Source organism: Oxyura jamaicensis, chromosome 4 (genome assembly GCF_011077185.1).
Source record: "Oxyura jamaicensis isolate SHBP4307 breed ruddy duck chromosome 4, BPBGC_Ojam_1.0, whole genome shotgun sequence".
Taxonomy (NCBI): Eukaryota; Metazoa; Chordata; class Aves; order Anseriformes; family Anatidae; genus Oxyura; species Oxyura jamaicensis.
The window spans coordinates 14,516,550-14,542,772 of record NC_048896.1 but is presented as its reverse complement, the minus strand read 5'-3'; the positions used below and the strand labels follow the sequence as shown (position 1 = coordinate 14,542,772).

At 53.5% G+C, this 26,223-nt stretch overlaps 5 protein-coding genes across 8 annotated transcripts in view; all 5 read right to left on the bottom strand.

Moving 5' to 3' along the window:
• Nucleotides 1-2,509, bottom strand: part of ENOX2 (ecto-NOX disulfide-thiol exchanger 2) — a 46,909-nt gene extending 44,400 nt beyond the window's left edge. Inside the window, exon 1 of the mRNA XM_035323600.1 lies at nucleotides 2,486-2,509. The gene's annotated coding sequence lies outside the window, so the exon portion shown is untranslated. The remainder of the gene's footprint in view (nucleotides 1-2,485) is intronic.
• Nucleotides 2,510-3,797: 1,288 nt separating this feature from the next.
• Nucleotides 3,798-7,563, bottom strand: GPR119 (G protein-coupled receptor 119). The gene has a single exon (XM_035323606.1). It carries the CDS (start codon nucleotides 6,073-6,075, stop codon nucleotides 5,095-5,097), a length of 981 nt encoding a protein of 326 aa, XP_035179497.1. The 5' UTR covers nucleotides 6,076-7,563; the 3' UTR covers nucleotides 3,798-5,094.
• A 1,079-nt stretch (nucleotides 7,564-8,642) lies between these two features.
• On the bottom strand, nucleotides 8,643-17,763 carry SLC25A14 (solute carrier family 25 member 14). Of its 4 annotated transcripts, XR_004750096.1 has the most exons (10): nucleotides 17,634-17,763; nucleotides 17,408-17,555; nucleotides 17,087-17,181; nucleotides 15,875-15,960; nucleotides 15,103-15,198; nucleotides 13,890-14,014; nucleotides 12,675-12,810; nucleotides 11,037-11,117; nucleotides 10,098-10,244; nucleotides 8,643-9,985 (listed from the first exon to the last, which is right to left on the bottom strand). XR_004750096.1 is itself a non-coding variant. In XM_035323605.1 (9 exons), the coding sequence occupies exons 1-9, from the start codon at nucleotides 17,695-17,697 to the stop codon at nucleotides 10,203-10,205; spliced, it is 873 nt and encodes a 290-aa protein (XP_035179496.1). In that variant the 5' UTR covers nucleotides 17,698-17,763; the 3' UTR covers nucleotides 8,643-10,202. The 4 variants fall into 4 exon arrangements, 2 of the variants coding, with proteins under 2 accessions (XP_035179496.1, XP_035179495.1); XM_035323605.1 differs by having other exon boundaries at nucleotides 8,643-10,244; XM_035323604.1 differs by lacking the exons at nucleotides 8,643-9,985; nucleotides 10,098-10,244 and adding an exon at nucleotides 10,294-10,399 and having other exon boundaries at nucleotides 10,978-11,117.
• Nucleotides 17,764-18,240: 477 nt separating this feature from the next.
• RBMX2 (RNA binding motif protein X-linked 2) lies at nucleotides 18,241-21,534 on the bottom strand. The gene is made up of 6 exons (XM_035325511.1): nucleotides 21,438-21,534; nucleotides 21,224-21,339; nucleotides 21,028-21,079; nucleotides 20,827-20,956; nucleotides 20,519-20,699; nucleotides 18,241-19,187 (listed from the first exon to the last, which is right to left on the bottom strand). The coding sequence occupies exons 1-6, from the start codon at nucleotides 21,440-21,442 to the stop codon at nucleotides 18,745-18,747; spliced, it is 927 nt and encodes a 308-aa protein (XP_035181402.1). The 5' UTR covers nucleotides 21,443-21,534; the 3' UTR covers nucleotides 18,241-18,744.
• A 36-nt stretch (nucleotides 21,535-21,570) lies between these two features.
• Nucleotides 21,571-26,127, bottom strand: RAB33A (RAB33A, member RAS oncogene family). Its single transcript, XM_035325510.1, has 2 exons — nucleotides 25,779-26,127; nucleotides 21,571-22,076 (listed from the first exon to the last, which is right to left on the bottom strand). Exons 1-2 carry the CDS (start codon nucleotides 25,998-26,000, stop codon nucleotides 21,621-21,623), a joined length of 678 nt encoding a protein of 225 aa, XP_035181401.1. The 5' UTR covers nucleotides 26,001-26,127; the 3' UTR covers nucleotides 21,571-21,620.
• Between the last annotated feature and the right edge of the window lie 96 nt (nucleotides 26,128-26,223).

Genomic DNA, 26,223 nt, shown 5'->3' with positions numbered 1-26,223 from the left:
AAATACCGCTGTGAAAGGCTCAGAGACTCATCCCTGTCAAGACCAGTTCGACATTTTTGCCACCTCTGCAGAATTACACATGCAAGCAGATCCGATGTGCTCATACAAATGAAGGTTTGCAGGAGTAACTGACCCTCTGACACAGACCTATGGGGGTGGAGCAGGAGACTGAATTCCCATGGAAAACTCACACTCACAGATTAGTTTGGGTTGGAAGGGACCTTACAGACACCTCCCACCAGCCCAGGCTGCCCAAAGCCCCATCCAGCCTGCCCTTGAGCACCTCCAGGGATGGGGCATCCACAGAGTCTCTGAGCAACCTGTTCCACTGCCTCACCACACTCATAGTATAGGAAGTCTTCCTTATATCTAACCTAAACCTGCCTTCGTTTAGTTTAAAGCCATAACCTCTTGTCCTACTGCTACAGTCCTTGATAGAGTGCCTCTCCAGCTCTCTTGTAGCCCCCCATTAGGTACTGGAAGGCTGCTGTAACATCTCCCCAGAGCTTTCTCTTCTGCAGGAGAACAGCCACTCAGCTTCCAGCAGAGCCAGCAGCCAGGATCATCACAAAATCCCGCCCAAACCTGGTCCATAAGGATGGCTGCTGCTCCCCAGACAAGACATTCGCAGAGAGACAGAAGCAGACCAGAGGCCGTGGACAGCTGCAGCACCAGCATGAGGACCAGAATTGCAAAGTCTCAGCGGAGAGCAGAGCAGCTGGGTGTTGTAGGAGAACACTGCTTTGGGATGAACGCATTGGCACTGGAAGAATGTCAGCAGAAAAGTTGGGGATTAGGTGAGAAATCTCACACCATCTTTGGAAGGTATTCAGAATACCTCTCTAGCAACACCTTATCTTTGAAATTACTTGGAGATTGAACTTCACCCCTTCTACGAGCTGAAGTCACTGATACCAAAAACATGACCTTAAGCTAAGAAACCTGACCTTACAGTGGCTCAGGCGGAGCTTTCAACAACTTAACACAGAGAGCTTCACAGTTAGATGTCACTGAGTGCCCCAAATGTAATAACAAGAAACAGAGAAAACAACCCTTCAGCTTCCAGAGAGGGAAGGAGATAGAATGAATCACTGAATGGCTTGGGTTGGAAGGGACCTTAAAGATCACCCAGTTCCAATCCCCTGCCACCAGCCCAGGCTGCTCCAGTCCCCATCCAGCCTGGCCTTAGGCACTGCCAGGGATGGGGCACCCTGGACAACCTGTATCAGGGCTTCATCACCGTCACAGTCAACATTTTTTTCCTCATACCTAATCTAAACCCATCCGCTTTTAAAGTCAATATGCTTCTATCGCTATACTCTGTGATAAGTGATGAAAAGCTGGAGCAGCAGGGAAGGAATTCAGGTTTGCTGGACAAACAGCTGCCTCAGGTCACCTTAGCATTTTACCTGTCATTGCACTGCCGTGCAGCAGTGTTCTGCAGGTCAGGAAAATGTGGTGCTCAACTACTGCAGCTGCGCAAGTATAGGGGAGATAAAAAGTGACTGAAGTATGTGGAGTAATGAGCAATCTATCCAAGGACTAATGTGTTTGGGTAAGAAGCATGGCATTAAAGAGCAAAAGCATTTATGTGCAGCATGACCTGAATGTACGTTGCTGTGAATAGATGGACCTTGAGGTATGTACCAAAATAGGAGTAAAACAATTAAGACAGCAAGAAGCGCATAAGTATAAAGCTCGAGGATAACACTTAGAGAACCAAATCCACGCGCGTGCAGACATCTGTGTACACGTACAAGTGTACTGCAGAGCACCTCTGTGGATTCAGGCAGCTGGGGAGTTTAACACCACTGCTAGCTGTGAGCGTGCCCAGACCTGGGATCGCTTCCTGCGTGCAGCTGTATCAGGACGGGACAGATGTGAGTTACTCAGCGGGGCACGGCCGGGCCTGCCCAGCGCTCAGGAGAGGTGGGAGCAGCGCCAGCTACAGCCAGCGGCCGAGGCGCTGCTGCCGCTCCTACCCCTTCCCAGCCGTTCTCGGAGCACCAGAAGCGGCCTGTGCAGGCGGCACTCGGTTCGCGTCGGCCAATTCGCCTCGTCTCACCCTCCATCTTGTAGCACCTCGTGGCGTTTCGATGACCGCTGAGCTGAAGAGGAAGCCCGCAGGTCCCACGCACGAAATAAGCCCTTACAAGCCGCCTCCCCGCCACCCACCCAGACACCGCGGACGGCCTCCTGGCGCTCCGCGACGCGGGCTGCTCTGCGCAGAGGCAGCCTGCCGCTGAGGACGCCCGTGCGCCATGCAGCAGCGCCTGAACCGACCGAGACCGGCCTCTCGGCGGCCACTTCTGGACTAAAGCTCCCCGCCCGCCGGCCCAGCTCCCGCAGCCCCTCCCGGCTGCCTCCGAGACTCTCCCGGGGCCCGACTCGGGCCTGTACGCAGCGCAGGCCGCCCTGCCCGCTCACCCGCAGCGAGGGACTGACCCCCAGCCCGGCCGCCCCGCACTGCCCCGCATTTACTCACCCACCGGCCCCGGCCCCGGCCCCGGCCCCGGCCCGCGCCCGGCCCCGCCGCGGCCGCCCTCAGCGAACATCCGCGCCGCGGCCCCTCCGCGCGCCTCGCCCAGGCCTCCCATTGGCTGGCGCCTCGATAGGGGGCGGGGGGGGGGGGGCGCGCGCGCACGGCACGCCGGGACGGCGGCGGCCTCGGCGGGCGGAGCTGAGGGGCCCGGCCCGGCCTCATGGCGGCTGCGCCCCGGGATGGGCGGGGGTGGAGCCACCTCCGCCCTTTCCTCCTCCTCTTTCTCAAAGGAATTAATTAATAAATTTAATTATTTATCTGTTTGTTTGTTTATTTATTTATATTGCAGACACGGACTTTATCCAGCCGGTGGGGCAGCAAGCAGGGGAGCCGCGCCTCGCCCCCTTCCCCGCGGCGGGCCCTCCGCACCCCGCGGCCTCCCAGCACGCCCAGTGCTCGGTTCCCAGTCAGCGCCTGGCAGAGCTGGGCACGGGCGCAAGGAGGGGGAGGGCAAGCAGGTCAGCAACAGGGCGCAGATGCTCAGCAAGGGATCCTCTGCTAGATGCTGTGTTTCCAGCTTGACTACGTTCTCCAGCCACGCAGTCGGCAGAAGGGTGTTATCTCCCCGTCCAGCCACCACCCTGGGTCTCTGCGGCGTTTCTGGCACCGAGGTGGTCTGAGTTTGTGATCCCAGTGGCAGACAGGGGCTCCCTGGTGGCTGCAGGCCCACACATCCAGGGGTCCTGCTGCTGGGCACCCAGCACGATAGCCGCACGTCCCAGATGTGCTGTCCCTTGTGGTGCTGTGCCAGGCACAAACGCTGTCCGTGGCTGGGCCCGCTGTGGGGCTGTGGGCAGCAGAACAGCAGTGGATGCAGCAGTCAGCAAGCTCGGGCAGCAGCAAGAGGCCCATTTGCAAAGCATCTCCGTTCACGGTGGGCATTCGCATGTGATGTGCTGCAGGAAGCACACGTGAGGGAGGCAGAGGATGGCTTCAGCATCGTCAGATGCTCAGCAAGGACAGGTCAGCTTTGCAAAGCAACAGCTGTTGGAGCTCACGCAGCAAACACATCACGCAGACAGATGATGCACTGATCCCCAGAACTGAATCAGACTGGATCCACCCACTACATCCACCTGCAAGGCACCAGTTCACACACACAGAGCCAGGTCTATACGAGCCTTATCTCAAGCTCTTCCCCTAGCCAGGAACAGGATCTGATAAATGGTGTTTGGTCTCAGGCCTTTCCCAGGCAGAGAGATGAGTGCCACAGAGCGCCTATTGTTTTTTTGTTTTTAACAGAGCACTTCTGTTATTTTTCTCTTCCTCTGGTATGGGGATGGCCTCAGAACCAAGGCAGGTTCTGCACGCATATAGGATATGGCCTTGAGCCTTCCTATCTACTAGCAGGGTAAGTGACAGAGGTAGAAGCAACTGCTATTTTATGCATTGCATCCTCATCTTCAGATTACAGTGAGTTCTTAGCTAAGAAACCTCTTTTAAGGGAAAATTTATTACTATGTGGATTAAATGGATGTGGTTTAACAAAAAAGCAATTAAATGTTATAGCCTCCAGCAGGGCCAGCAGTCTGGCCATCACCACAGTGTGAGACGACTTCCACAAGTGGTGTGCACCCACCTCGTGAGCCAGCATAGAGGGACCTTTGCAGTCCCATAACCAATCCTACAGCCTTGGTGGGACAAAGCAGCCCTTCTGCACAGGGTTTTCCCTGTCTCCAAGTTCTTCCTCCTGCTCCTTTGTTAAAGCTCAGCATTCAGTCAGTTACTCATTAACTTGCTTTACAGCTCAAGCCAAACAGTGACAGCACAACGTGTGCTGCCCTGCACTTCTCCCAGGCATGCAGTGCCTGGGGCTGTTCAGCACTTGCTCTGGTGCAGGTACAGCTGCTGCTGAAGAACAGCAGTCCCCAGACTGCATGCCCGGCACCACAGCAGAGACCCCGGGCCCATACCCCTCACCTCTGCCTGGGGTGGGTGCAGCCTGGGGGAGGGATGAGCCTGCCACCTCTCCAGATGCAGAATTGATTGCAATCAGGGGACAGCCCAGACTGCATCTGTAGGATTTTGAGTTTAAATAGGGCAGTGATTGGGAGCACATGTGGTCCTGGACAGATTTAGGATGCGCACACATCTCCCAGTCTCTACTGCATCTGGCCAAGGGGCCAAGGGCAACAAAGCCAACACAGTGAGAGCAGCCCTGCCCCAGGTGCCGGGAGACCTGACCCAGACAGCTGGCTCTGCAGGCAGAGGGGAGTGCAGAAGGACCCCAGGTATGGGCTGGGGAATCCAGGCAGCAAAAGGTGAAGGATCTTAGCCTGTGGAGTGGGTGCTGAGGGCTTGGTCCCAGCAGACACAAGGCTGTTCTTGCTGAGGCTCTCCAAGCAAAATTTAACACGTGCTATGCACCTGCAATTTGGGCTGCCCTGGAGCTGGTGCAAAACCAGCTATGCTGGCCGTGCTGGTGTCTGGGAATTGGCATCCAGACCTGTCCCACCCTGTCCATGATCTCCTCCACAGCTGGTGGGCCCCGAGTTCATGGTTGTGGTGGAGGAGATAACCCAGAAAGCCAGTGATTGCTACTCCTTACCACGTCAGTCCTGGAGCCGCAAGCAGGACACGGTAGGAAGGGATTTGGTGCCTGTACCAGGGAAACGGTGGCGATTGCCCAAGTGAAGGAGGATTCTCCTCTTTACACTGGCAGCTAGTTGGGAGAACTGCAGCCGCACATCCTTCTGCCAGCAGGAGTAGAGCAGGGGGTTCAGGAGGGAGTTGCACAGTCCCAGCAGCCAGAGGTAGCTCTCAATGACTTTGTAGGGGAAGCACTCGGTACACACAGTTTGCACGATGCTGGCGATGAAGAACGGCAACCAGGACAGCGCGAAGCACCCGATGAGGATAGCCACAGTGCGCATGGCCTTCATGTCACTAGTGGTGTGGGGTGGGGGGCAGCTCCCAGCCAGCCCTGCGTGTTCTACTTCACGGATATGCTGCACATGCACAGAGGCAATTTTCAACATGTCACAGTAGAGGTAAATGAAGAGAAACAGTGCTGGAAAGAAGCCGATGCAGGAGACAGTGAGCATGTAGGTGGGGTGGAAAACTCCAAAGAAGGAACACTTTTCCTGGGCAGAGATCTTCTGAAAGACCGGGGCAAAGACTGGGAGGAAGCCAATGATAGCAGCAAGCAGCCAGAGCCCCACCAGCTGCACCCCAACCCGCAAGCCTGTGACCAACTGCAAATAGTGGAAAGGCTTTCTGATGGCCAAGTGCCTGTCACACGCAACAAGAGTCAAGGACAGGATAGAAGCAGCAGAAGAGGAAGTCACAAAAGCCATCCGCAGGACACAGAAGATGTGAGGCGGATAAAAGGGCTTGGAAAACTCATCTATGACCAGACCCGTGACCGTGAAGCCAACCATGGCATCTGCAACAGCGAGATTAAGGACAAAATAGTGTCCCTTGTAGCCACTCTTCTGGATGAGGCGAAGAAGGACGATGGCCACCAGTACGTTGGCAGTGATGATGAGCGAGGCCAGAACAGCAAGGATGGTTCCCAGTGCCGAGCTAGCCATGTCTGGCCACTGCGGAGCACAGCCTGAAGGTTGTGTGTCTCCAACACGATCCTAGAGCATCCCTCACCTGGTACTCCTTGGTATGTACAGCGCAGCAACCAGGCAGCAGCGGGCGCAGCCCCTCACTCTCCAGGTAGTGCAGTGAGAGCACTGGGTGCAGTGGTGTCTCAGGCCGAGGAGCAGAGCTCTGCTGTGCTGCTGCCTGCTGGAAGGGACCGGCGCATTCACGGCACCCGCTGTGCCCACGCAGGTCCCTCCCCTTAAGCCACGTTTCCAGACAACCCTGGAGCAGGAGGGTGAGCAGAGAGCACCTGGGCAGGAAGCCCGTGCAAGGCCAGGCTGACGCTGCTCTCCTCACAAACAGCCCACTCATGCTCCCCTGGCTCCCTGCCCCACTGGCAGCGCAGCAGACCCAGCGCAGGTTTCTTCAGCATCTCCCACCCCAGGGCTGCCCACACTGTCGCTGGCCTTTCTAACATCTCCTGCAGCATGACCGTGAGACCTGCTTGGAGGCCATAGTCCACTCCGGCACTAGGATCGTACCCCGGTCGCTCCTCCCTGTCCAGCAGTGCTGCTGTGATGGCACATGGGGAGGTGGGCACCCCCAGCCAAGCACCAAAGACCTGAGCAGAGACAATGCCCTGCTTTGACCCAAGCGCTAACGAAGGAGCACAAGCAGTAACAATTGTACAACCCTCATGGCATGCAGAGGTGGCACAGCTCATGGGCCTTCATTTCCGCAGGGTCACTGCCAGACCGAGGGCAGCCTCTTCCTGTGAGACCAAGGAAACAATACTGATCCCTTTACAGAGTGCCAAGAGCCACCCACCTCTCCTGCCATGTGAGCTGGGAAAATTAAAGCTGCGAGGAAACACGGAAAGGTTAAGTCTTCCTCTGTCAAATAGCAATCTGAGGAGAGCAGGCTGCTGGGGAGAGGCTGAGAGTAGAACCAAGGGCAGGACATGGCCAAGGACACGGCTCTGGCACCAGCCAAGGGTAGAGCATGGTACAGGGCAGGTTGTGGATACTGCAGCAGGGAGGAAGGATGCAGCAAACATATAAATCGAGGCCACTGTGAACAGAACCATGGGCCTGTGAAGACCCTGGGTCTGCACTGCACAAAAAGCCATGGGGAAGAACTCTGGTGTCCTTACAGCCTCCTCTTTTTTCCTGTCCAGGTGAATTGATTCTTCCCAGCCTCTCTCCCACCAGGTTGCATGACCCCTCCTGACACCCTGCTGTATAGATGCTGCTTACTTCTTTCCTTGATCGCCTTCCCCACAGCCCTTGGGGTCACCCCAGAGAGGGAGGGCTGGACACTTGGAGAGAGGTAACAGTAGGTCTGGGCTCAGAGGGGCAGCCAGTCCGCAGCACGGCGCTGTAATTCCATGGGGAACAGGGTGGCAGGAGTACTCCAGAGCCACCTTGTTACCCCGCCCAGCCTCTGTGGCCCTGGACCATGGGGAGTCTCATATAAAGAAACATTTGGGGTGCGATGCAAAATGGCACAGCCAGTGAAGGCAGAGCTGGTAATGCCTTCAGGGCATGAACAAGGCCAACGCTGAGCGTGGGGCAGCTGTGGCCCTGGTAGCTCAGGGACCCCTGCTTCCTGAGGCAATTACAGGATCCACATCAACACATGTTTGACTAACTAGATACGCAGACTACTCAGCCACACTCTCACATATCGCTTGGTACGAATAAGAAAATGTTAAAAAACAACAACACACATGCTTGAGCAAATAAGACCCGTTTAGGGAGTTTTTCTAGGAAGAACAACCTGAGGCAATGAACCTCCTTAAAAATGCCACATTTCTGACAGTGCTAGCCACTTGCACAAGCAGTTACCACTGAGGTTTAAAGGCTGGGATTTTGGGTTTCTTTTTTTTTTTTGAAACAGCTAGCCAAACACTCGTCTTTCACCAAGTGAGAAACCCAAAGGGACTCAGCTTTTCTTCTCTGTTGGCTGCAAAAGTAAGATGCTGTGGGGACAAAGGGCTTTATGAGCACTTTCAGAAAACATCTAGCACTGTGGTAAGGCACGTAATGTGAGGCAGTGCTCACAACCAGCCTTCACCTCTGTGCCACATCTGCAGAGATCACCACCACCACACATTTACTTGCAGTTACTATTGACAAAACGAGGCAGGGTGACGTGTGGCAACATTTTTGACAGAGTGCAACGGAAGAACATAGGAGGTTCCACTTAAATACGAGATGAAACCTTTTCACAGTGAGGGTGACAGCACTGGAACAGGCTGCCCAGGGGGGTTGTGGAGTCTCCTTCTCTGGAGACATTCAAAACCCACCTGGACGTGTTTCTGTGTGACCTGATCTAGGTGTTCCTGCTCCAGCAGGGGGATCAGACTAGATGATCTTTCAAGGTCCCTTCCAACCCCTAACATTCTGTGAAAGTTCAGGTAAGGGACATCTCAAGGGGCTGAGGACCACTCAAGCAAGTGGAAGGAATATCTCCAAAGCCATGTGGGGAAGCTGATCCAATGGAAAGATGGGGGAAAGAAGAGCCTCTCATCAGCACCTCCCATTGAAAAATACAAACAACAAAGTGGCCATGGATACATTCTTTATGCATTTCTGAGGAGCTCCTTGTGGCAGCCTGAAGAACAAAGACAGGTTAGCAACAGCTGATCGCAAAGAACTGTCACATGAGCAGTCCAAAAATTAACAATAGCAATATAGCATGGAGTTGCACAGAAGAAACTGCTCCGGAACTGAAGTTACAGGAACACCAAAGAAAACCAAAAGAATTTATGGAACTGAAGTTAAATTACATTTCTCAAATGGACTCATATTCATCCATCACAACTATTTATTTACTTGCAATGTTTAGAAATTCTCTTGAAGAGTAAAGCAAGGTGAAGCATATGCATGTCATCCATTTCTTTCAATCCACTGTTCCCAGTCTCTGGCATCCTGTCGTTTACCTCTGAAAACAATCCTCCCAGCCCTACGAGAAGGAGCTGTGGGCCTGTAGGAATACCTACAGGCTACTACTCTGTTCATGGCATGATTTAAGTTCAAAAGTTTACTGGAGTCAAATTCCTTATGCATTCAGTTTGTACAGTACACCCAGGTCTTTGCAAAACCACAGCAAACAATTCCCTCAGTTCGGCCGAGCATCCCTTGTGCAATTTGCACACAGAATCTCGGTTTACAGCACTCATGAACAGGAAGCATTGCTGTATGTCACAAGAGACCTTCATCCAAACTAAAGCTGCCCCATAAAGAAGGAAGGAAATAGGAAATCCTAAGCTGTATGCTTTCATAGATGTATATGTTAAAAATAAAAATAAAACACAGAAGAGAATGATGAAAATAACCTGATGTTCTGCATCACACTGGAAATGTTAGACCACCATTTTAAAGAAGTGGGGCATCCGAGCTCAGTTTGAAATCAATTTACTTTGCTTTAAAAATAATATAAGCAATAAGGTTATGAGAGACTGAGGTTTTGCAAAACTAAGGTCACAATTTCCTGACAGTAACAACCTGTGTTTTAGAAACTTTTATATTACAACAAAACGTAAAAATTGATAAGAAAAAAATGTACTTGGGAAAAAAAAAGATACACAGTGTGCAGAAAAAATACTTTATGTTCTCCCCAAGGGCAGACACACCATCTGCTCTGGAAAATATACCTACTGTAAGCCTGCACAAACACAGACTCATACCATCCAGTCAATAAATAATTTAATGAGGTTACAGTTCTGCAAGGAAACACGACAGCACCCCTTTTCCAGCCTCCAGCCTCACCCCACAGGCACGGCAGAACAATGCACATGAGCCAAACAACAAACCACAGCTGCATCAAAAGGCCACTGGAATGCACAGATCTTCACAGAAGATATTGCTTCAGGCCCAGACACTTGTACACAGTTAATACTTGCTTCTGTGTGGAAAAAAACAACATGCAGTACCTGCAATCAGCCTCTCAGTTATACTTCAGCCAGAACATGCTCCAGGGACCATGCATTTGGGGGAGGGGGAGAGTCCAGACCCACATGTACCAAAACATCAAAAGACGGGGATGGTGAAATGAAGAGGAAGGCTGCAGCAAAACACTGCTGCAAGTCTTGAAGATGACACCCGTGGAATGAAGTCAGCTCTCAGAATGGAAGTCGCTTCAACTGCTCATATGTGATAAAAAACTGAAGAGAAAGTTAAGGAATTGGGACAGACAAATATATACAGCACAGCTGCACGGGACCTCCCTCATAACCAGGCCATACCTAAGAAGGCAAGGCAGGTAGATCCGCACAGAAAGCCCATGGGGAAGTCCCTCTTCCAGGCAGCATAAAGTGATCTATCGAGGTGGAAGAGAGCTGTGGGAGAGCTACCAAGAGAGGGAAGAGACTGACCCAGAAGCAAGCTGGGCCAGGCTTGCCAAGACCACTGAGAATTGGAGGTAACTAGCCCCAGGCTGGGACTTTCTGAATTTTGAATTCTTTAAAATAGGCTGTATACACGATTTCAGAGGGCCAGAAGGACCATTATAGCAATCCAGAAATGCTGATTCTGCAGAGCAGGTCAGCACCTGTCCTAAGGGCAGAAATTCACCAGTTTCCCCCAAAAAATAGGAGCCAACCCAGAAACTGCTGCACCTCTAGCAGGTGAAGCCAAGTGGAACATTTAAAGCCAAACACGAGAGAGCACTTACTTTACATGAAAGTACCCATGCTGCTGCACTGGAAGTCCCTGCACTAGCCACCTACAGAGCTTTTAGAAGTAGCAGTCGCCACCAGTGGCATTTTTTGGCACTTGAACCATCTGCAGCCACATCAGTTTACATCTGTCCAAGCAGAACAAGGAGTTCACTTTGGGCTACTGAGAGGAAGACAAAGAGGTACACCGTCAGCTCCTCTGCTCTGAACTTCTACTTACAGCTTGTCTTCCCCTGCCTGTCCATACTCATGGCCTCCCAGCAGCACACTGAAGGATACAATGATGTTCCAGGGACCGAGCCGAAGCCAGTTTGGCCAGAAACCTTTATAGAGTGCAAAGAATCCCTCGCTCTTCCATGTCTGGGAAGAGAGAAGAGATATCAGTTATGAGACACAACTCGAGCCCAGTCACAGGTACTGCAGAGAGACGAAGGCCCAGGGAGGACCTCTGCTGTGGGAACACCTGCAGTGTTCTTTCAGCAAGCCCATGTGTTGCGGATGAATTCATTGTGGTAGGCACGGTAAACATCCTTCACAGAGTGCAATATCCTTAACACAGAACAGCTCCGAGCTTCCTGGCACACTATGCAGCACGGCCCTATCAGCCCCATGCTCTGCCCATCTCCCTGATGCCACGTGTGACATAACAGACCTCCAAAACCGGTGCACGAAGCAGACAGGCCAGCAGAGACACTGCCCTGCCAGTGAGGAAGTTTGCTGGGACTGGGGGTAGCACTGCTCAGGGCTGGGCATCAGTCAGCAGGTGGTGGGCAATTGTGTTGTGCATCACTTGCTTTGTATTTTATTTTATCATCATCATCATTATTACTATTTGCCCTTCCTTTTATCTTCTGTTAAACTGCCTTTATCTCAACCCGTGAGTTTTTACTTTTTTTCCCCCCCTCTCTATTCTCTCCCCCATCCCACTGTGGCGGAGGGGTGTGAGCTAACGGCTGTGTGGTGCTCAGCTGCCTGCTGGGTTAAACCACAACATTCACTAACAAAACCTTCTCCCATAGGGTTGGAAGAATGGTCAAGCTGGCAAAAGAGATCACAGGAAAGTGACTCTAGACCCTGTTCTGGTCTGGAACGCTGACCAGTATGTTCTGTCAGTGTGCAATCTGACTGCTCAGAACAGTGGTGCATGCTGTAGGAAATCACAGAACGGCTGAGGTTGATACAGATGTCTGGAGGCCATCTGGTCCAATCCCCCTGCTCAAGCAAGACCACGCAGAGGAGGCTGCCCATGACAATGTTCAGACAGCTGCTCGAGACCTCCAAGGAGGGAGACTCCAAAGTCTCTGGATAACATATGCCAGTGCTTCATCACCCACACAGTATGGGATTCCTTCCTGATATTTAGAAGGAACCCCTTTTGTTCCAGTTTGTCCCCATTGCCTCTTCTGCTGTCACTGAGCACATGTTCAAGCTGGTGTCCACCTGTACCTCCAGGTCCTTTTCTTCAAGGCTGCTTCCCAGCTGGGCAGCCCCCAGCATGTCCTGGGGTTGTTCCTCCCCACGAGCAGGACTTTGCACCTCTCCTTGCTGAACTTCAGAGGGTTCCTCTCAGCCCCTTTCTCCAGATCCCTCTGGATGGCAGCACGGCCCCCCGGTGAATCAGCCACACACCCCACTTTTGTGTTGTTTGCAAATTTACTGAGGGTGCAGTCTGCCTCCTCACCCAGACCATTAACAAAAATGTTGAATGGCAATGGAAACAGTTTTGACTGCTGGGGTACTACGCTCATTACTGGCCTCCACCTAGACTTTGAGTGACCACCGACTACTACCCTCCGGGCCTGGATGCTCAGCCAGTGCTTGATCCACCTCACTGACTGTTCATCCATCCATATTTCAATAGCTTGAATTTGGTCAGTCTCTAAAAAACAGGGATTTGCCCTCCTGTTACCTCCTTACCTTCACGAGACCATCCAGAGTGCCCTTATAGAGCTCCACGCTGCCCACTATCGCTCGCTGGTTCATCATCCGCGTCCGCACCACGTCCACAGGGTTGGAAGCAATGGCCCCAGCCAGCCCACACGTAAAACTGGAACTATATATGCACCAAAACATCAGAGAGAATAGCTGAGTATGGCCAATCTGGCTCAGAAAGGCCGTGACGTAAGCAAAAGAGTATCTTTCACTGAATGTTATGAATGGTATTTAGCAATAAACATTAGCTATACTCTCTGTTCCCACCCAGAAAAAGGAACCATACCACTCTGAGACCCCAGAGAGCTAAGGAAGGTAAAAGCTCAGTTTCATCTGATTAAGTCCCTGTCAGAGCCCACTGCCAAGTCTCTGCAGAGGCATTCTGCAGTCCAGCAAGTGTTTCTTCGTGCTGACAAGGTGACACAGACCTGAAGGCAGCCTCTTGGAAGTGCACATCCTTCTCCCCAGAGCAAACATTTCTTCATGGCAGGGAAGAAGGGAGGAAGACCAAAGACAGCAAGAGGGAGCATGCAGCTGCTAGTCTCCTCCCTGCACATATGGTCTAGTGCTTGTCACCTTCAGCCCACAGCAGGCAAACCCAACAGAAGCACTGCAGCACCTCCAGCTAAAGTGTCCACTAGAAGAATAATAGGAAAATGTAGGTGAAGAAAGATTTTGGGAGGTCTCTAATCCACCCCTTGTTTGGAGCAGGGCTGACTTCAAAACTAGGTCAGGTTGCTCTGGGCCTTCTCTTGGTCAGTTTTGCAAAGTTTTGTTTCACAAAACTCTTACAGCAATGGCTGCAAGCTGACATTGTCTGCAGAGATGAGCACCTAGGACTGGAGCAGCTCTTTTAACTGATTGCTACCATTAGCCACGCAACCAAAACTCCTGCCCTGTTTGTACCAGGGCAGAGACATGGAGCAACAGCATTTCTGGCCATCAGTGAGCTAAATTCAAGCTGTAATTTCACTTCACCAAAAGGATTTGTTAGGTTCCTTCCTCCTCTCTAGGGACACTTGCTGGGCATCCTGAGCTGCTCCAAGATCACACCAGATCTCTCAGAAGTATTGAGCTTGTTCTTGGCAGTTCCAGAGCACTTGGCTCTATAAACAGACCTCACTCCAAATCCCAGCTTGCTCCTCTGCTCCGCATACCCTGCCAAGCCTGGAGAGTCCGGCAGCTGCAGCAAATACTCACATGAAGTGGGCAAAGATTGTATCGCCCATCAGGCCTGATAGAATTAAGTGCTTCTTGGTGATGTCATAGACTGGCAGTTCCACCCCAACCACGATGGCAGCTCTCTGGGCTGTTGGGACAACACCCTGCAGAGCACAAACATCAGTCGCAAGCACAGTTTGCTGCCTGGAGGCCTGCAGCTAGCATAACATCTCTCCCCACTCCCCTGTCAAGAGCCTTTCCCTCACAATCTACCCGGTACCCTCCTTGCCCTGTCTCGCAGCTGCAGCTTTAGGGGTAGACCAGCTCACTGTCTCCCAGCTTTAACCCCAAAGCTAAGGATTCTTCCATCCTGCACCGTGACAGTTTTACCCCAACTAGACTAACCAGATGTTGCTTCTCCCCTCTCAGCCACTAACAAGCAGGAATTAGGCTACAATTTACTCATCTTCCCTCACCGAACAGTACCCAGGGGTTTCGACACCAAAAGAGAGCCTGCACCACAAAACCCGCAGCTGTTCAGAGAGCCAGATGGGGTCCTCCCAGGACCAGGTCCTCCTTGCTACACAACAGCAGCTAGATTTTGCTTTGTTAGGACTGTTGATTTAGGAGATGATCGTGTATTACCAAAGTTGCCAATGGAAGGATGTTGATCTGGGAACTGACAAAACAATTACTGGAAAGAACAAGCATGAGCTTAGGTAATGCTCCATCTGGGAAATAACCTAGCAACCACCCCCCTCAGGAAACAGGTAAAAGCACATACAATTCCACTGAGTACCAGCTCACAGAGAACACAGCAGCAATGCAGAGCTTGGCCATTTCACAGGAACTCTGATATCACCTGAGTAATTCAGGGAAACCCACGTTATCATGACAAAGCTTCCCAGTCACTGGAACTGGGAACAACTCTTCACTGTGCCAAATTATGAGCCAGCCCACCAGGAGAGTCAACTTCCTCACCACACAAAACCAAAATACTAAGAAGTACTTTACAAGTTTATGGCTCCCATTCTCCCCATCCAGCTGAGACCCAGTCCTAGCACAGACCCAGTCTCCACCACAGACATGTTTCTGTTTGTCTGGCAACCAGAAGCAGGACTTCAGCACCATCCTTGGCTCACAGTTCTCCTCAAGAGCTACACCTGAACCCAGAGCAGGAGTAGCAAACAAGTTGATGAAGCTAATTCTGCTACTGGTGGGGGTGGGGGGGTTTCCGTCAGGTGGTGCTCACCCTCCAGAGGCCTCGGGTACCCTCCTGCTGGTAGATGTCGATGAAGCTGCCAATCATGCCACCCTGGAATAAACTGCCTTGAGCCTGCATTCGGATCTGAAAGAAATGCACAAGTCAGTGGGACAGCATCAGCGTCTGCCCAGGGGGACAAGGACAGCAGCTCAATGGACTCCCTGGTGGAAAGGAATGGGGAAACTTACAGCAGACACTGCTATCCCACTATCCACACGATCTCTCCCTGCAAACCATGCAGCAGATGAGGGCAGGCAAGCAGCAGGGACAGCAACAGGGCGGAAGGGCAGTGAAAAATTCAAGCAACAGAGAGTGACAGGCATGGTCTTTCTCTTCTGAAGGTAGCCCGAGAAGGTTGAACTACACAAGAGGGAAGTATGGGAAAGTTCTCCAGATTCTCTTCACAACAGGTAGGGCTGAACTGTATCAGCAAAGCTAAGCACAGTCATCAAACGGAATGGAGCTGACAAGGTCTGATGGCTGGCTGCCACCCCACTCACCTTTCCCAGTTAAGGTAACACAGCCTGGACTCCCTACAGATTTCTTGATTTTTAGGAGCTGCCCCTTTTTTTCTTTTTTAACTCTTTTTTATTGGCTCTGGGCTTCTACTCCCATTCTCAACAAGCCCAAATTACCAAAAATAATGCCCGTAGTGGCTTAGAGAACATGTCACCGCAGCTGGGAAAGATGCATCTTCATTGGAAAGCAGGAGCACACAGCAAACCACGGGAAGCTGTCTCTGGCCACGTATACTTCTTACCTTCAGCACATCTGTTGGATTGGCAAGTGCAGAGGAGATCACCCCTGAAACCACTCCACAGATTACATTGATTAACAACGTTTCATCTGCAACCAAGAAAAGAAAGTCAGATTCTGAAGATCTAGAGAGAAGGTGTACCGATTGTACTGAACAAGCAAGAAGCTCCGGAGAGAACAGAGAAGGTAAGTTCTCAAATCACATGGTGAAGCTGCACAAGCAGAAACTGGCAACTTATAACCAGCTCAAGGCAAACCTATCCCCACAACTGCCTCAGCTGCCAGAGGTAGAAAGTAAGCTTCAACAGCAACACGCTGTCAGAGAGAAGCGGGTCTGACTGATAATTCTAGCTGATCAGACAAGGAAAAGACCTCTACACATGAAAATTCTAAACAATTATCTGAGATTTCAGTGCCCAGGGACACATTTCTCACAGAAGAGATCGGCAAGACAGAGGTAGACAAAGTGGGGCAACTAAACATTTCTGAAGGCAACCTGATACAAATTAGTTTTAACCTGGAGCACCACCTGGCCACATTCCGAATATGTGGCCACCTTCAGAGAACAGAAAATAGGTGACCCAGGCAGAGAAAGTTAGATGCAATTAGTCCCAGAGGAGGAAAAAAAAAATGTATCTAAGACTTCCAGGCCCAGTATTAGAGTGAGAGTTATGTTGGAAGAAGGTATGGCCCTTTGCTGGTACTGACCACCGCACTTTCCAGAGGAGACCAGGCCACTGGCTGCCCCAGGCCTGTAGGAAGACAAATATTCAAACAACAGTACTCACAACTGGAAATGCTGCAACAGCAAGTGAGGGGAGATGCGCAGCCCAGTGTATGTGTGTAGAGCCATACACAAGAAGGGGCTGGGTTGTTCTGTTTGTTTGTTTGTTTTTTTGGGGGGCTCTGAAACCACAAAACAGAGATAAAGGCTGGGGAAAGTAAAGATCTGTCTGGAGGGGAAGGTGTTTAGCTTAGGGATCGTTTCTGTGACTGCGGGCAGTGCCAAGCACAGTGAGACCCAAATCTATATTGAAACCTGTGCTTGCTGTTATTATACAAACAAAACGCAGTAGAAAATGAAAACAGTTCAATTTCTTTGACAATTCGTAGCTGGGAAAGGTGGCAGAGAAAGGAACGAGCCAGACCACACAGAACAGAAAGCGCAAGGCTTCGTGCTGCACCTCCTGCGAGATGAGACGTGCCCGACACCGACCTTCCAAGCGATCCACGAACAGCCGCTTCAGGCTCTGGTAAATGCCGATCTTGATGGTGCCGTAGGACGCCTGCCTCAGCAGCGCAGGGGCGATCCTGAGCGGGGGAACAAACGAGACCCGGCTGAGCCCTGCCCCGGCAGGCCCCACGCGCAGGTAACCCCCCGTCGGTCCCAGCCCGTCAGAGGCACCGTGGCGGCTCCGATAACCCCGATCAGCCCCCACGGCCCCTGCGGCGCCCAGCGGCAGCCGCCGCCCCGGTCCCCCCGGGAGCGGCTCCGCGAGCAGGGCAGGCCCGGGCGGGCCGGGGCCCCGGCGCTTACCCCGAATAGAGGGCTCGGCCTCCTTCCTCGCGGCAGATGCGGAACAGGGCATGGAACATGCCGCGGTAGCGCACCTCGCGGAACCGCGCGTCGGCGCTCTGCCCCTGCACCTGCAGCCGCGTCTTGGTCAGGTCCACGGGGAACGTGCCTGCGGGGACAGCGCCCGTCAGAGAACCGCTACCGGCACCGGCACCGCCCCGCCGCGCCCCGCCCCGCCCCGCCTCACCGAACTCGGCCACGATGGAGGCGAGCCCGCCGTACACGAAGGGTTTCCAGCTCAGCGCGGACATGGCATGTTGGGCCGCGGGCCGCCCCGCCGCCGGAACCGGAGCCGAGAGCGGAACGGGAACCGCCCCGACGCGGGCGGCGCGCGCAGCCGGCGGCCAGCGCCCCCTGCCGGTGCACCGGGGGCGGCAGCGGGCTGAGGCCGCGGCTCCGTCCACGCCCCCCCCTCCATCTCTCCCGTCAGGGGGGTCCGGCCCCTACGGCGCACCCCTCCGGAGCCGTCCCTTCTTCCCTGCACGCCGCCGTTCGCCTCAGGCCTCCTTTCAGCCCATCGGCTGTGGAGAGCCCTGGGTCAAACCCCCAGCGAGCACCTCCGAGCTGCTGCTCCGGAGGCGCTGCGGCTAGGTGGCTGCTTGGAACCATTCCCGGTCTTACCCTCCCGTGTAATTTAACGTAGCAAGCACTCTTGTAGCCGTATCTGGTTGCTACAAGGTGTCCCTTCCTGCACCCTCCCCATTTCCATGCCAATTGCCTTTGGTGTTCAGGTCAAGTCAGCCTGAACACGGCCTGACAAACAAAAGCACACCTTGTACACCAGGACACGACAGTGCTGCTTCAGTTCTCTCCTCTGGGTAACAGATCAGTTTTATTAAGAAGAGTTTTAAAAAAATAAACACAAAAAAGCACCCTAACTCAACAGCACATCTCTTGGGACTCATCACATAAGATACGCTGGATGCACCCAGGACACGCAGGCATCGTGTCAGGCCTGCAGGCACCCAGCGCCTCTCACTGCAGAGACGGGGGATGCTCCTGCCAGGATGGCACCGGGCAGCTCGGAGAACAGCACCCTGCCACCCTCAGCAACCACCTTCGCTCTGCAGGGCGCAGCCTGCCACACCTGTGTGCCTGCCAGCACAGACAGCAAGGAGACCCCTGCCCAAGAAGTGAAATGAGAGACAACGTCTAAGCAGTGGGAGGTGAATGGACCAGCTCTGGTATCCTCACAGAGGTGTCAGGAAACCCTGTGCAGGATTTTTGTCTAGGCTCAAGGAGCACCGCTGTCTCTCAGCGGGAGCAGCCATGGCCATAGGCGGTGCTCACATGAGCGCTCAGTAGTGGCTGGAATCTCTAGTAGAACCCCGCTCCCTGTGCCTGGGATGGGGCTCTCTGGTGCTACTGTCCCGCTGGTCCCTGGATCTGGTCCCCTCAGGACACTGTTCTCGCCTGCTGCTGTGCCTTTCACTCTTCCTGCCAGTCTCTTCTCTCTCTTCCCGCGAGCTGTTTTGTCCCCTGTGTTCCTGGGAGCTCTTTTCCCCTCTTCTCTCCGATGGCCTCTGATGCCTCTGCTCTTCCTCTTCTCGTTGCATCCTGCTCGCATATTTCCTCTCAGACCCATTCCAGGACTGCTGACTCCCACTGGCATACCGGTCATAGGCAGGATCTTCCTTCTCCTTTTTAATCTTGATTCTAGGATGTGCCTCCTCAGCAGACACTGCCCTCTTCACAGACTGCAAGCTCTGCTTTTGCCCTTCTTGTCTATTCTTCTCTTTATCTGAAACAAAAGGTTCATCTTTAGGGGTGGACAGTCCGGCAAGCACTATCTCAGCTCCTCAAGCTCTTTCTAAGAAAGAAAAAAAAAGTTATTCTCTACTTCCCATCAACGAGCGATGTTCGGCCACGTCCCGGGAAGCAGGGCCTCAAAACGCGTACCGGTTGTTCAGGAGAGACCCTCCCCCATGAGAGGCCCCCTTTTATTGCTCAGTGTGACATCAGGTGTTATGGAATATCCCTTTGGTTGGTTTAGGTCAGCTGCCCTGGTGATGTCCCCTCCCCATCAATTGCCCACCCCCAGCCTGCTGGCTCTTGGGGGCCTGGAAGGAGTTCTGATGTTGTGCCAGCACTATGCAGCAATAGACATAACACTGGAGTGATACCAGTGCTGTTCCAGCTATGAGTGCAGAGCACAGCACTGTGTGGGCTGCTGCAGGGAAAGGTGACTCCATCCCAGGCAGACCCAACACAGCTACCTAGCACCCCAGCATCTTTCCAACTCCACTCCCATTTTGAGTTTCCTCCCACCCTTGGCCCAATCTTCATACTTCACAGCCTCTTTACCCCCCAGAGATCCTATTCTGTTGCCAAACGTGACACTTTTCTTCTCCAGTGTCACCCTAAGTCCTTAACATTTGTTATCTTGTATTATCCCCAGCTAGGCTATTCTCGTGAATTTGAGGACTTTTTGCAACACTTAGCACCTGCCGTGAATTCTGTTTTCTAAGCAATGCACACACAAGAATATATCTGGATCTGGAGAATTTCCAGAGTTGACAATGATTCTCTTCCCTCTTTGCTCCCCTTTGCCTCTCTCATTTTCATGCATCTCTTCAGCTCTGTGCGGTGACACCTTGTCTCCAGCCTTGGTTTTGAGCTTTTTTTCTTTCCTCCAACCCACTTTTCTCAAACTAGGACTCTAGCTGGCTTATACCACCCTCTCCCCCATGCTAAGGCCCCATCCCATGTCCTCAGTCTGCTCAACACAGTACTGAACTACTGTATTAATAGGGGAATAGGCGTGTGTTAAAGACAGGCCTCAAACCCAGACGACATAACTGCCTGTCACAGAGACAGCTCAGGTGTGTGACAAGCTTCCTCTGCAAGTTGCAAGCACCAGGCTGATTTCAGAATAACTGACACCCCCACCCCACGCCAGCGTCACCATGCCAAATCAGCTCATCCTGGTAGCCAGAAGCTACTTCAGGCCAGAAGCCATTTCAGACACCTATCCCTGCTGTTCCCACTGATGCTGTTTCCAAGAGCTAAGGGCCCTGGAGACCCATGCAGTCCCACCCATCCACAGTAAAGACTGGCAGGAACATGTTTCACCTTTTTGCTTTTTTGCTGGCACATCATCATCTTCTGACAAAGAATCAGACGATGTATGAGGTGGCGTTTTAACTCCGCAGCCCTTTGCGTGGAGAGCTTTTGTGACCTCGTCTAAATCATCAGAGTCCTTGGGAGGCCGATAGTTGGCCACGTGGTCCACTCGGATCGTCCTTCCTTTGATCTGCAACAGCAGTCACGTAGTTAGAGCTGCACACCCGTTCCCTGTGCTCTGTGGGACACCAGACACGGCCGGCTCAAAGCCACGCGTCAGGAGTAACCGCGGCTGCGTCACAGGCGGCTTCGCTCACCTTGATTCCATTGAAGTTGTCAACAGCGAGAATGGTGCTCCTCTGGTCTTCATAGCACAGGAAGCAAAAGCCTTTCGACTTCCCAGTCTTCTTGTCCCGCACCAGATTGATGTTCACCACCTCCCCGTACCTGAAACACACCGTGAGCGCCCCGAGCAGCCGCAGAGGCAGCCCCCATCGCGGCGGGGCTGGGACACTTACTGTGAGAACACGCAGATGACATCCCCCTCCGTCAGCTCGTAGGGCAGCCCACCTGCGGGGACAGCGGCGGCGCTGCGGCACCGGGACGGGGCCGGGGACCGGGGCCGGGGCCCGTGACCGGCCACAGCGGGCGCGCAGCCCCTCACGGGATGGCGGGAGCGCGGCCGCCGCCCCCCCACCCCCTCCCCGCACGTACCGACGAAGACCCAGGCGCTGTCCTTGTACTCGGCGTGCCACGACACCGCCTCCTGCACGCCCAGCTCCGCCTCCCGCGCGTTCAGCTCGTTGATCAGCTTCACCTTCGTCAGCGGGCTGGGGGCGAGGGCACCGGGGGCACCGTGAGCACCGGGGACACCCGGCCTTACCTTGCCCCCCCCCCCCCCCCCCCCCCCCCCGTCCCCACAACCTACTTCATGGCGGCAGCGGGGCGCTCGAGCCCGCCCACCCCCGCGCATGCGCGCTCCCGCGGGCCGGGCCGGGCCGTTCCAGGCCGTTCCGGGCCGGGCCGTTCCGGGCCGTTCCGCGCAAAGCAAGAGGCGGGGGCAGTGCAGCCTCACAGACTTTATTGGTATCAGCGGGCGGAGCCGCCCGGCTCAGCACGGGCAGGCGTTTTTACCGTTGGCGTCGCGCGTCAGCTCCAGCCGGTGCGCCCGGCCCGGCCGCCTCTCCACGTCGCGGTAGAGCAGCGATTTCTGCGCCTTGAGCCGGCAGGCCAGGCACATGAAGATGGACTCCACGTTCTGGCTCTCCTTAGGGTCCTTGGCTGAGGTCTCGAACAAAAGCATGTTGTGAGCGTCAGCGAACTTCAGGGCCATGCTGGACGGCACCTGGATCAGGTCCTTTAAGTCACACTTGTTCCCAACGAGCACCTTGGGGACAAGGGGGGGCACCGCATGCCCATTGCACTCCTCGATCCACATCTTGAGGTTGGTGAAGGAGGTCATCTTCGTGACGTCGTAAACGAAGACGACGGCATGCACGTTGCGATAGTAGTGCTCTACCATGCTCTTCCGAAACCTCTCCTGGCCAGCTGTGTCCCACACTTGCACCTAGGAAGCAAAGCACAGTGTTCTTGAGGCACATGAAGACAAGAGGCTACCAGAGCAGCGAGTGCCCACCCTGCAGCAGGGCTTGCTGCTTCACGAGTACGTTGGTTTGCTTCAGTTGCTGCAGAAAGATGGCAGGAGGGCTTCCTGCTGTTCCAGTGCAGCACGGAGCAGCAGCACTGAGCCATCCCCAGGACACAGGCAAGGCCATCAAGTTCTTATCTAGATGAAGGGGGATTGTTGGATGAGTTACAGAGGTTTGGGGGCATATGCTGACAGTTTCCAAGGCTGTATATGACAGTGCATGTGCTTGTGTAATTCAAACAGTAAGCCTAGCTCATCTGGTAAGAAAGACACTTCACATCAGCACTTCCCTTCACTTTCAATTCTCTCAGACAAGTGCTAGGCTCTACACAGCATATCCCATTTCTCAGTCATTGCAAATGGTCCGTTATATTCAAAGGAATTGTCAGCACCCTTTCATTGTTTGTGCTCTGAGAAAAGTCCCTGCCTGATGACTTACCTGACTGAAAGGCCTTGCCAGACAGCCCTCCTCTTCCTAATGCACTTCACCATCACCCCCGCCACCAAAACAAATGCCACAAAATGCTTCTCATTTCAGAAACACTCTTGCACGAGATCAGGACATTGGCCCACCTAAACCTATGCCATAAAAAAGAACCCGACAAAATTGCAGCAGTACAGAAGAAGCAGGGCAAAGAGAAGAGCAACATTCCCACATGGTGCTCTGCCTGGGGATGGGTAAAGAGCCAAATGAGAACTTAAAGTTTAGGATTAAAGAGCTGTTGAGTTTCCTGGAGAGCGTTGGTGACAACTTCCTGACCCGAGTGGCAGAGGAGACGAGGAGGTGCTCTGCTGGGCCTCATATCATCAAGGAAGGGCTGTCAGGGTTGAAGCCATCTCATTGACCGTGAGATGGTGGAGCTCAGAATGCCAAGAGGAAGGAGTAGGGCAAAATATGAGACCACAGTGATGAACTTTGAAAAGGAAAGACAAAAGATGGCCCCAAGAAAGCTGGCTAACATTCAAGTATCTCCACCTCCAAGCTCAAGAGTAGTCCATCCCAGCGAACAGGTAGTCAGGCAAACAGGCCTAGAGGCATTGCTAGACAAGGTAAGAGCAGTGGATATTGCCTACATGCACTTTCTTTCAGCAAAAGCTTTCAACACTTGTCTGCCATAAGATACTCACAGAGAAGCTGATGAAGTCTGGCTGGATGAGCAGTGAGGTGGATCAAGCACTGGCTGAGCATCCAGGCCCGGAGGGTAGTAGTCGGTGGTCACTCAAAGTCTAGGTGGAGGCCAGTAATGAGCGTAGTACCCCAGCAGTCAAAACTGTTTCCATTGCCATTCAACATTTTTGTTAATGGTCTGGGTGAGGAGGCAGACTGCACCCTCAGTAAATTTGCAAACAACACAAAAGCAGGGTGTGTGGTTGATTCACCTGAGGGCCGTGCTGCCATCCAGAGGGATCTGGAGAAAGGGGCTGACAGGAACCCTCTGAAGTTCAGCAAGGAGAGGTGCAAAGTCCTGCTCGTGGGGAGGAACAACCCCAGGACATGCTGGGGGCTGCCCAGCTGGGAAGCAGCCTTGAAGAAAAGGACCTGGAGGTACGGGTGGACACCAGCTTGAACAGGAGCCAACAGTGTGCCCTTGCCACAAAGAGGGCTAATGGTGTCCTGGGCTGTGCTAGGCAAAGTATCACCAGCAGGAGGAAAGTGATCCTTCCCCTCTATTCAGCACTGCTGAGGTGGCATCTGGAGTACCGTGTCCAGTTCTGAGTTCCCCAGTGCAAGAGAGACATGGAGATGAAAAGGGCCTTCAAAATGATAAAGAGATTGGAACAGCTCTCATATCAGAAACTAAGAGAGCTGGGGTTGTTCAGCACGGAGAAGAGAAGGCCGAGGGCATATCTCATCAGTGTTCTAAATATGTATATATATGTTATAAATCAATGTTATAAATATGTATAAATACCTGGACAGAGGGTGCAAAGAAGCACCCTGGCTCTTTCAGCATTGCCCAGCAACAGCAGAAGTTCCTTCTAAACCTAAGGAAGCACTTCTTTCTGTGTGGGTGACAGAGCACTGGAGCAGGTTGCCCAGAGAGGTTCTCTCTGATCTCTCTCCTTGGAGATCTTAAATAGCCATCTGGACATGGTGCTGGGCAACCTGCTCTGGCTGGTCTTCCTTGAGCAGGGGGATTGGACCAGATGGCTTCCAGAGGTCCCTTCCAACCCACACCTCGCTACGAGTCTGCTTCTGTAAGAACTTCTGTAAGTTGCAAGCTGGCAATTTCTAAATTAATGTGATTTATCTGAACCACCCTGAATTGTGACAGTGCCTGCCCCACAATCTTTCAGAGAGTAAAAATGTTGGCAACAAAGAGGTACCTCTCATTCATCTCCATGCCACTTTACCCCAGGCTGTTTAGTTCTGGGCAGAGCAGGAGCAAGAGCCCCAGGCCTCTTGTCCCCGAGGTGCTTGCTGCAAACAAGTGCGACTTAAACTGAACTGATCCCATCTCCCCATTTGGATGCATGATCCTAGGAGAAGGGCAGTTTGCTGCCCTGCCTCCCAGTCCTGCTTGCTGGAGCAGAAGGAATATCCAAAGGTAGAAAGTATGGCAACATTTTCAAGTTAGTGGCCACAGGACAGCTTCATGCCAGCCTGCACTATAGCTTATAACACAAACAGGTGTTATAAGCTGGAGGGAGCTAGGCACGGTACCATGGGGGGGGGGGGGAATGAACACCTTTTGTCTTAGGAAAAAAATCATGGTCAGTTTAAAAGCACAAATAAAGTTCTTATCAGCCAACATTAGCTCTACACTCATTGTGATCAGCCCCTCAACTTTTGATTCTCCATCTGTCTGCAAAATAGCAGTATGGGCTTCTTCCAGAAGTCAGTCTTTCACCCAGACTGCTGCTTGTGCTGATCCACATAACCGGCAGGCCAAGATCTGCTGCAAACTGTGCTTCCCAAGCTGTTTTCTACCCACTGCTTGTTGATCTGCAGATCTCCTCAGGTCTGAGTTAATGCATTTCTTTACGGTTGTGACGCGGGTCTACATAGAGCAAATTAGTTCTATTTTAGTTCCCTTGAAATTGCATCCCCCGATTGCTTCCTAACATTCCTGTGCACTAACATCAGAGCTGTCAGGCCCACTGCAACCAGCTAGTGTAAGCTCCCGGCCTTCCAGCAAGCCTCTAGCCAGCCTACAACCATATGCTCTCGTGGTTTCTGTGCGAGCTGTGCTCTGGTTTCTGCACACAGCTCCTTCCTCCAGCTCCCTGCAGCTTCACCCTTTTGCTCCTTCGGTCGAGCTTCCGAAGCCGGGGGCCGGCCTGACGCTTTGAGGACCCCGTTACGCTGGATGCTTGCAGTGTTTCACTCCGAGCTATTGTTTCAGCCCCCCTGCAGACTCAAGCAAACAGCATATAAATAGCAAAAAGCACTGTAGCTATTTATTAACAGCAGCAGTATGTTCAGAGGACGTCTCCACAACGCGGGGAGGAAAAACCTTCCCGTTGCCCTCCCTCGGGACGGAATGAGAACGGGAGAGCCCCGAGGGGCATTCGGCGGGCACAGATTCGGCCCCGTGGCAAGGAGCGGGGCCGCTGCCAGCCGCCGCCGGGCGCTGCGGGTGCGGGTGCGGGTGAGGTGCGGGTGCCGCCGCGGCCCACCTTGATGCGCTCGCCCTCGATCTCCACCGTCTTCTCGCGGAAGTCCACGCCGATGGTGGCCTCGGTCTTGTCGGGGAAGGTGCCCCCGCAGAAGCGGAAGGTCAGGCACGTCTTGCCCACGTTGGAGTCCCCGATCACGATGATCTTGAAGATGCGGGTCTGCACGTACGGCTCCAGCGACGAGTCGGGGCCCGGCGGCCGCCCGCCGCCCGCCGCCGCCATCCCGCGCCGCCTCACCGCCTCATGGGGCCGCCCCGCGCCGCGCCGCTCCTCACACAAAGGCTGCGGCTGCGGCGGGCGGAGCGGGATCAGGTGGTCGGTGCGGGCGGAGGGCGGCGGGCGGCGGCACCGAGCACCGGCGCCGAGGCGGCCCCGCCCCGCGCACGGGCGCCGCCGAGCGTGAGGCGAGCCCGTGAGGCGAGCCCGTGAGGCGAGCCCGTGAGGC

Excerpts from the sequence above, each read along its gene's own strand:
- GPR119 (XM_035323606.1), bottom strand. The coding sequence starts at position 6,075 with ATGGCTAGCTCGGCACTGGGAACCATCCTTGCTGTTCTGGCCTCGCTC.
- SLC25A14 (XM_035323604.1), bottom strand. The coding sequence starts at position 17,697 with ATGTCCGCGCTGAGCTGGAAACCCTTCGTGTACGGCGGGCTCGCCTCC. Across the intron at positions 15,199-15,874 it reads ATCCAACAGATGTGCTGAAG|ATCCGAATGCAGGCTCAAGG; the intron begins GTAAGAAGTATA and ends CATTTCTTTCAG. Across the intron at positions 10,400-10,977 it reads CAGGCAGGGGAAGACAAGCT|ATCACTTTATGCTGCCTGGA; the intron begins GTAAGTAGAAGT and ends CCACCTCGATAG.
- RBMX2 (XM_035325511.1), bottom strand. Across the intron at positions 21,080-21,223 it reads CAGCGCCTGGGTCTTCGTCG|GTGGGCTGCCCTACGAGCTG; the intron begins GTACGTGCGGGG and ends CTGTCCCCGCAG. Across the intron at positions 19,188-20,518 it reads GCCAGCAAAAAAGCAAAAAG|ATAAAGAGAAGAATAGACAA; the intron begins GTGAAACATGTT and ends CTTTTGTTTCAG.
- RAB33A (XM_035325510.1), bottom strand. The coding sequence starts at position 26,000 with ATGGCGGCGGCGGGCGGCGGGCGGCCGCCGGGCCCCGACTCGTCGCTG. Across the intron at positions 22,077-25,778 it reads TCGAGGGCGAGCGCATCAAG|GTGCAAGTGTGGGACACAGC; the intron begins GTGGGCCGCGGC and ends TTTGCTTCCTAG.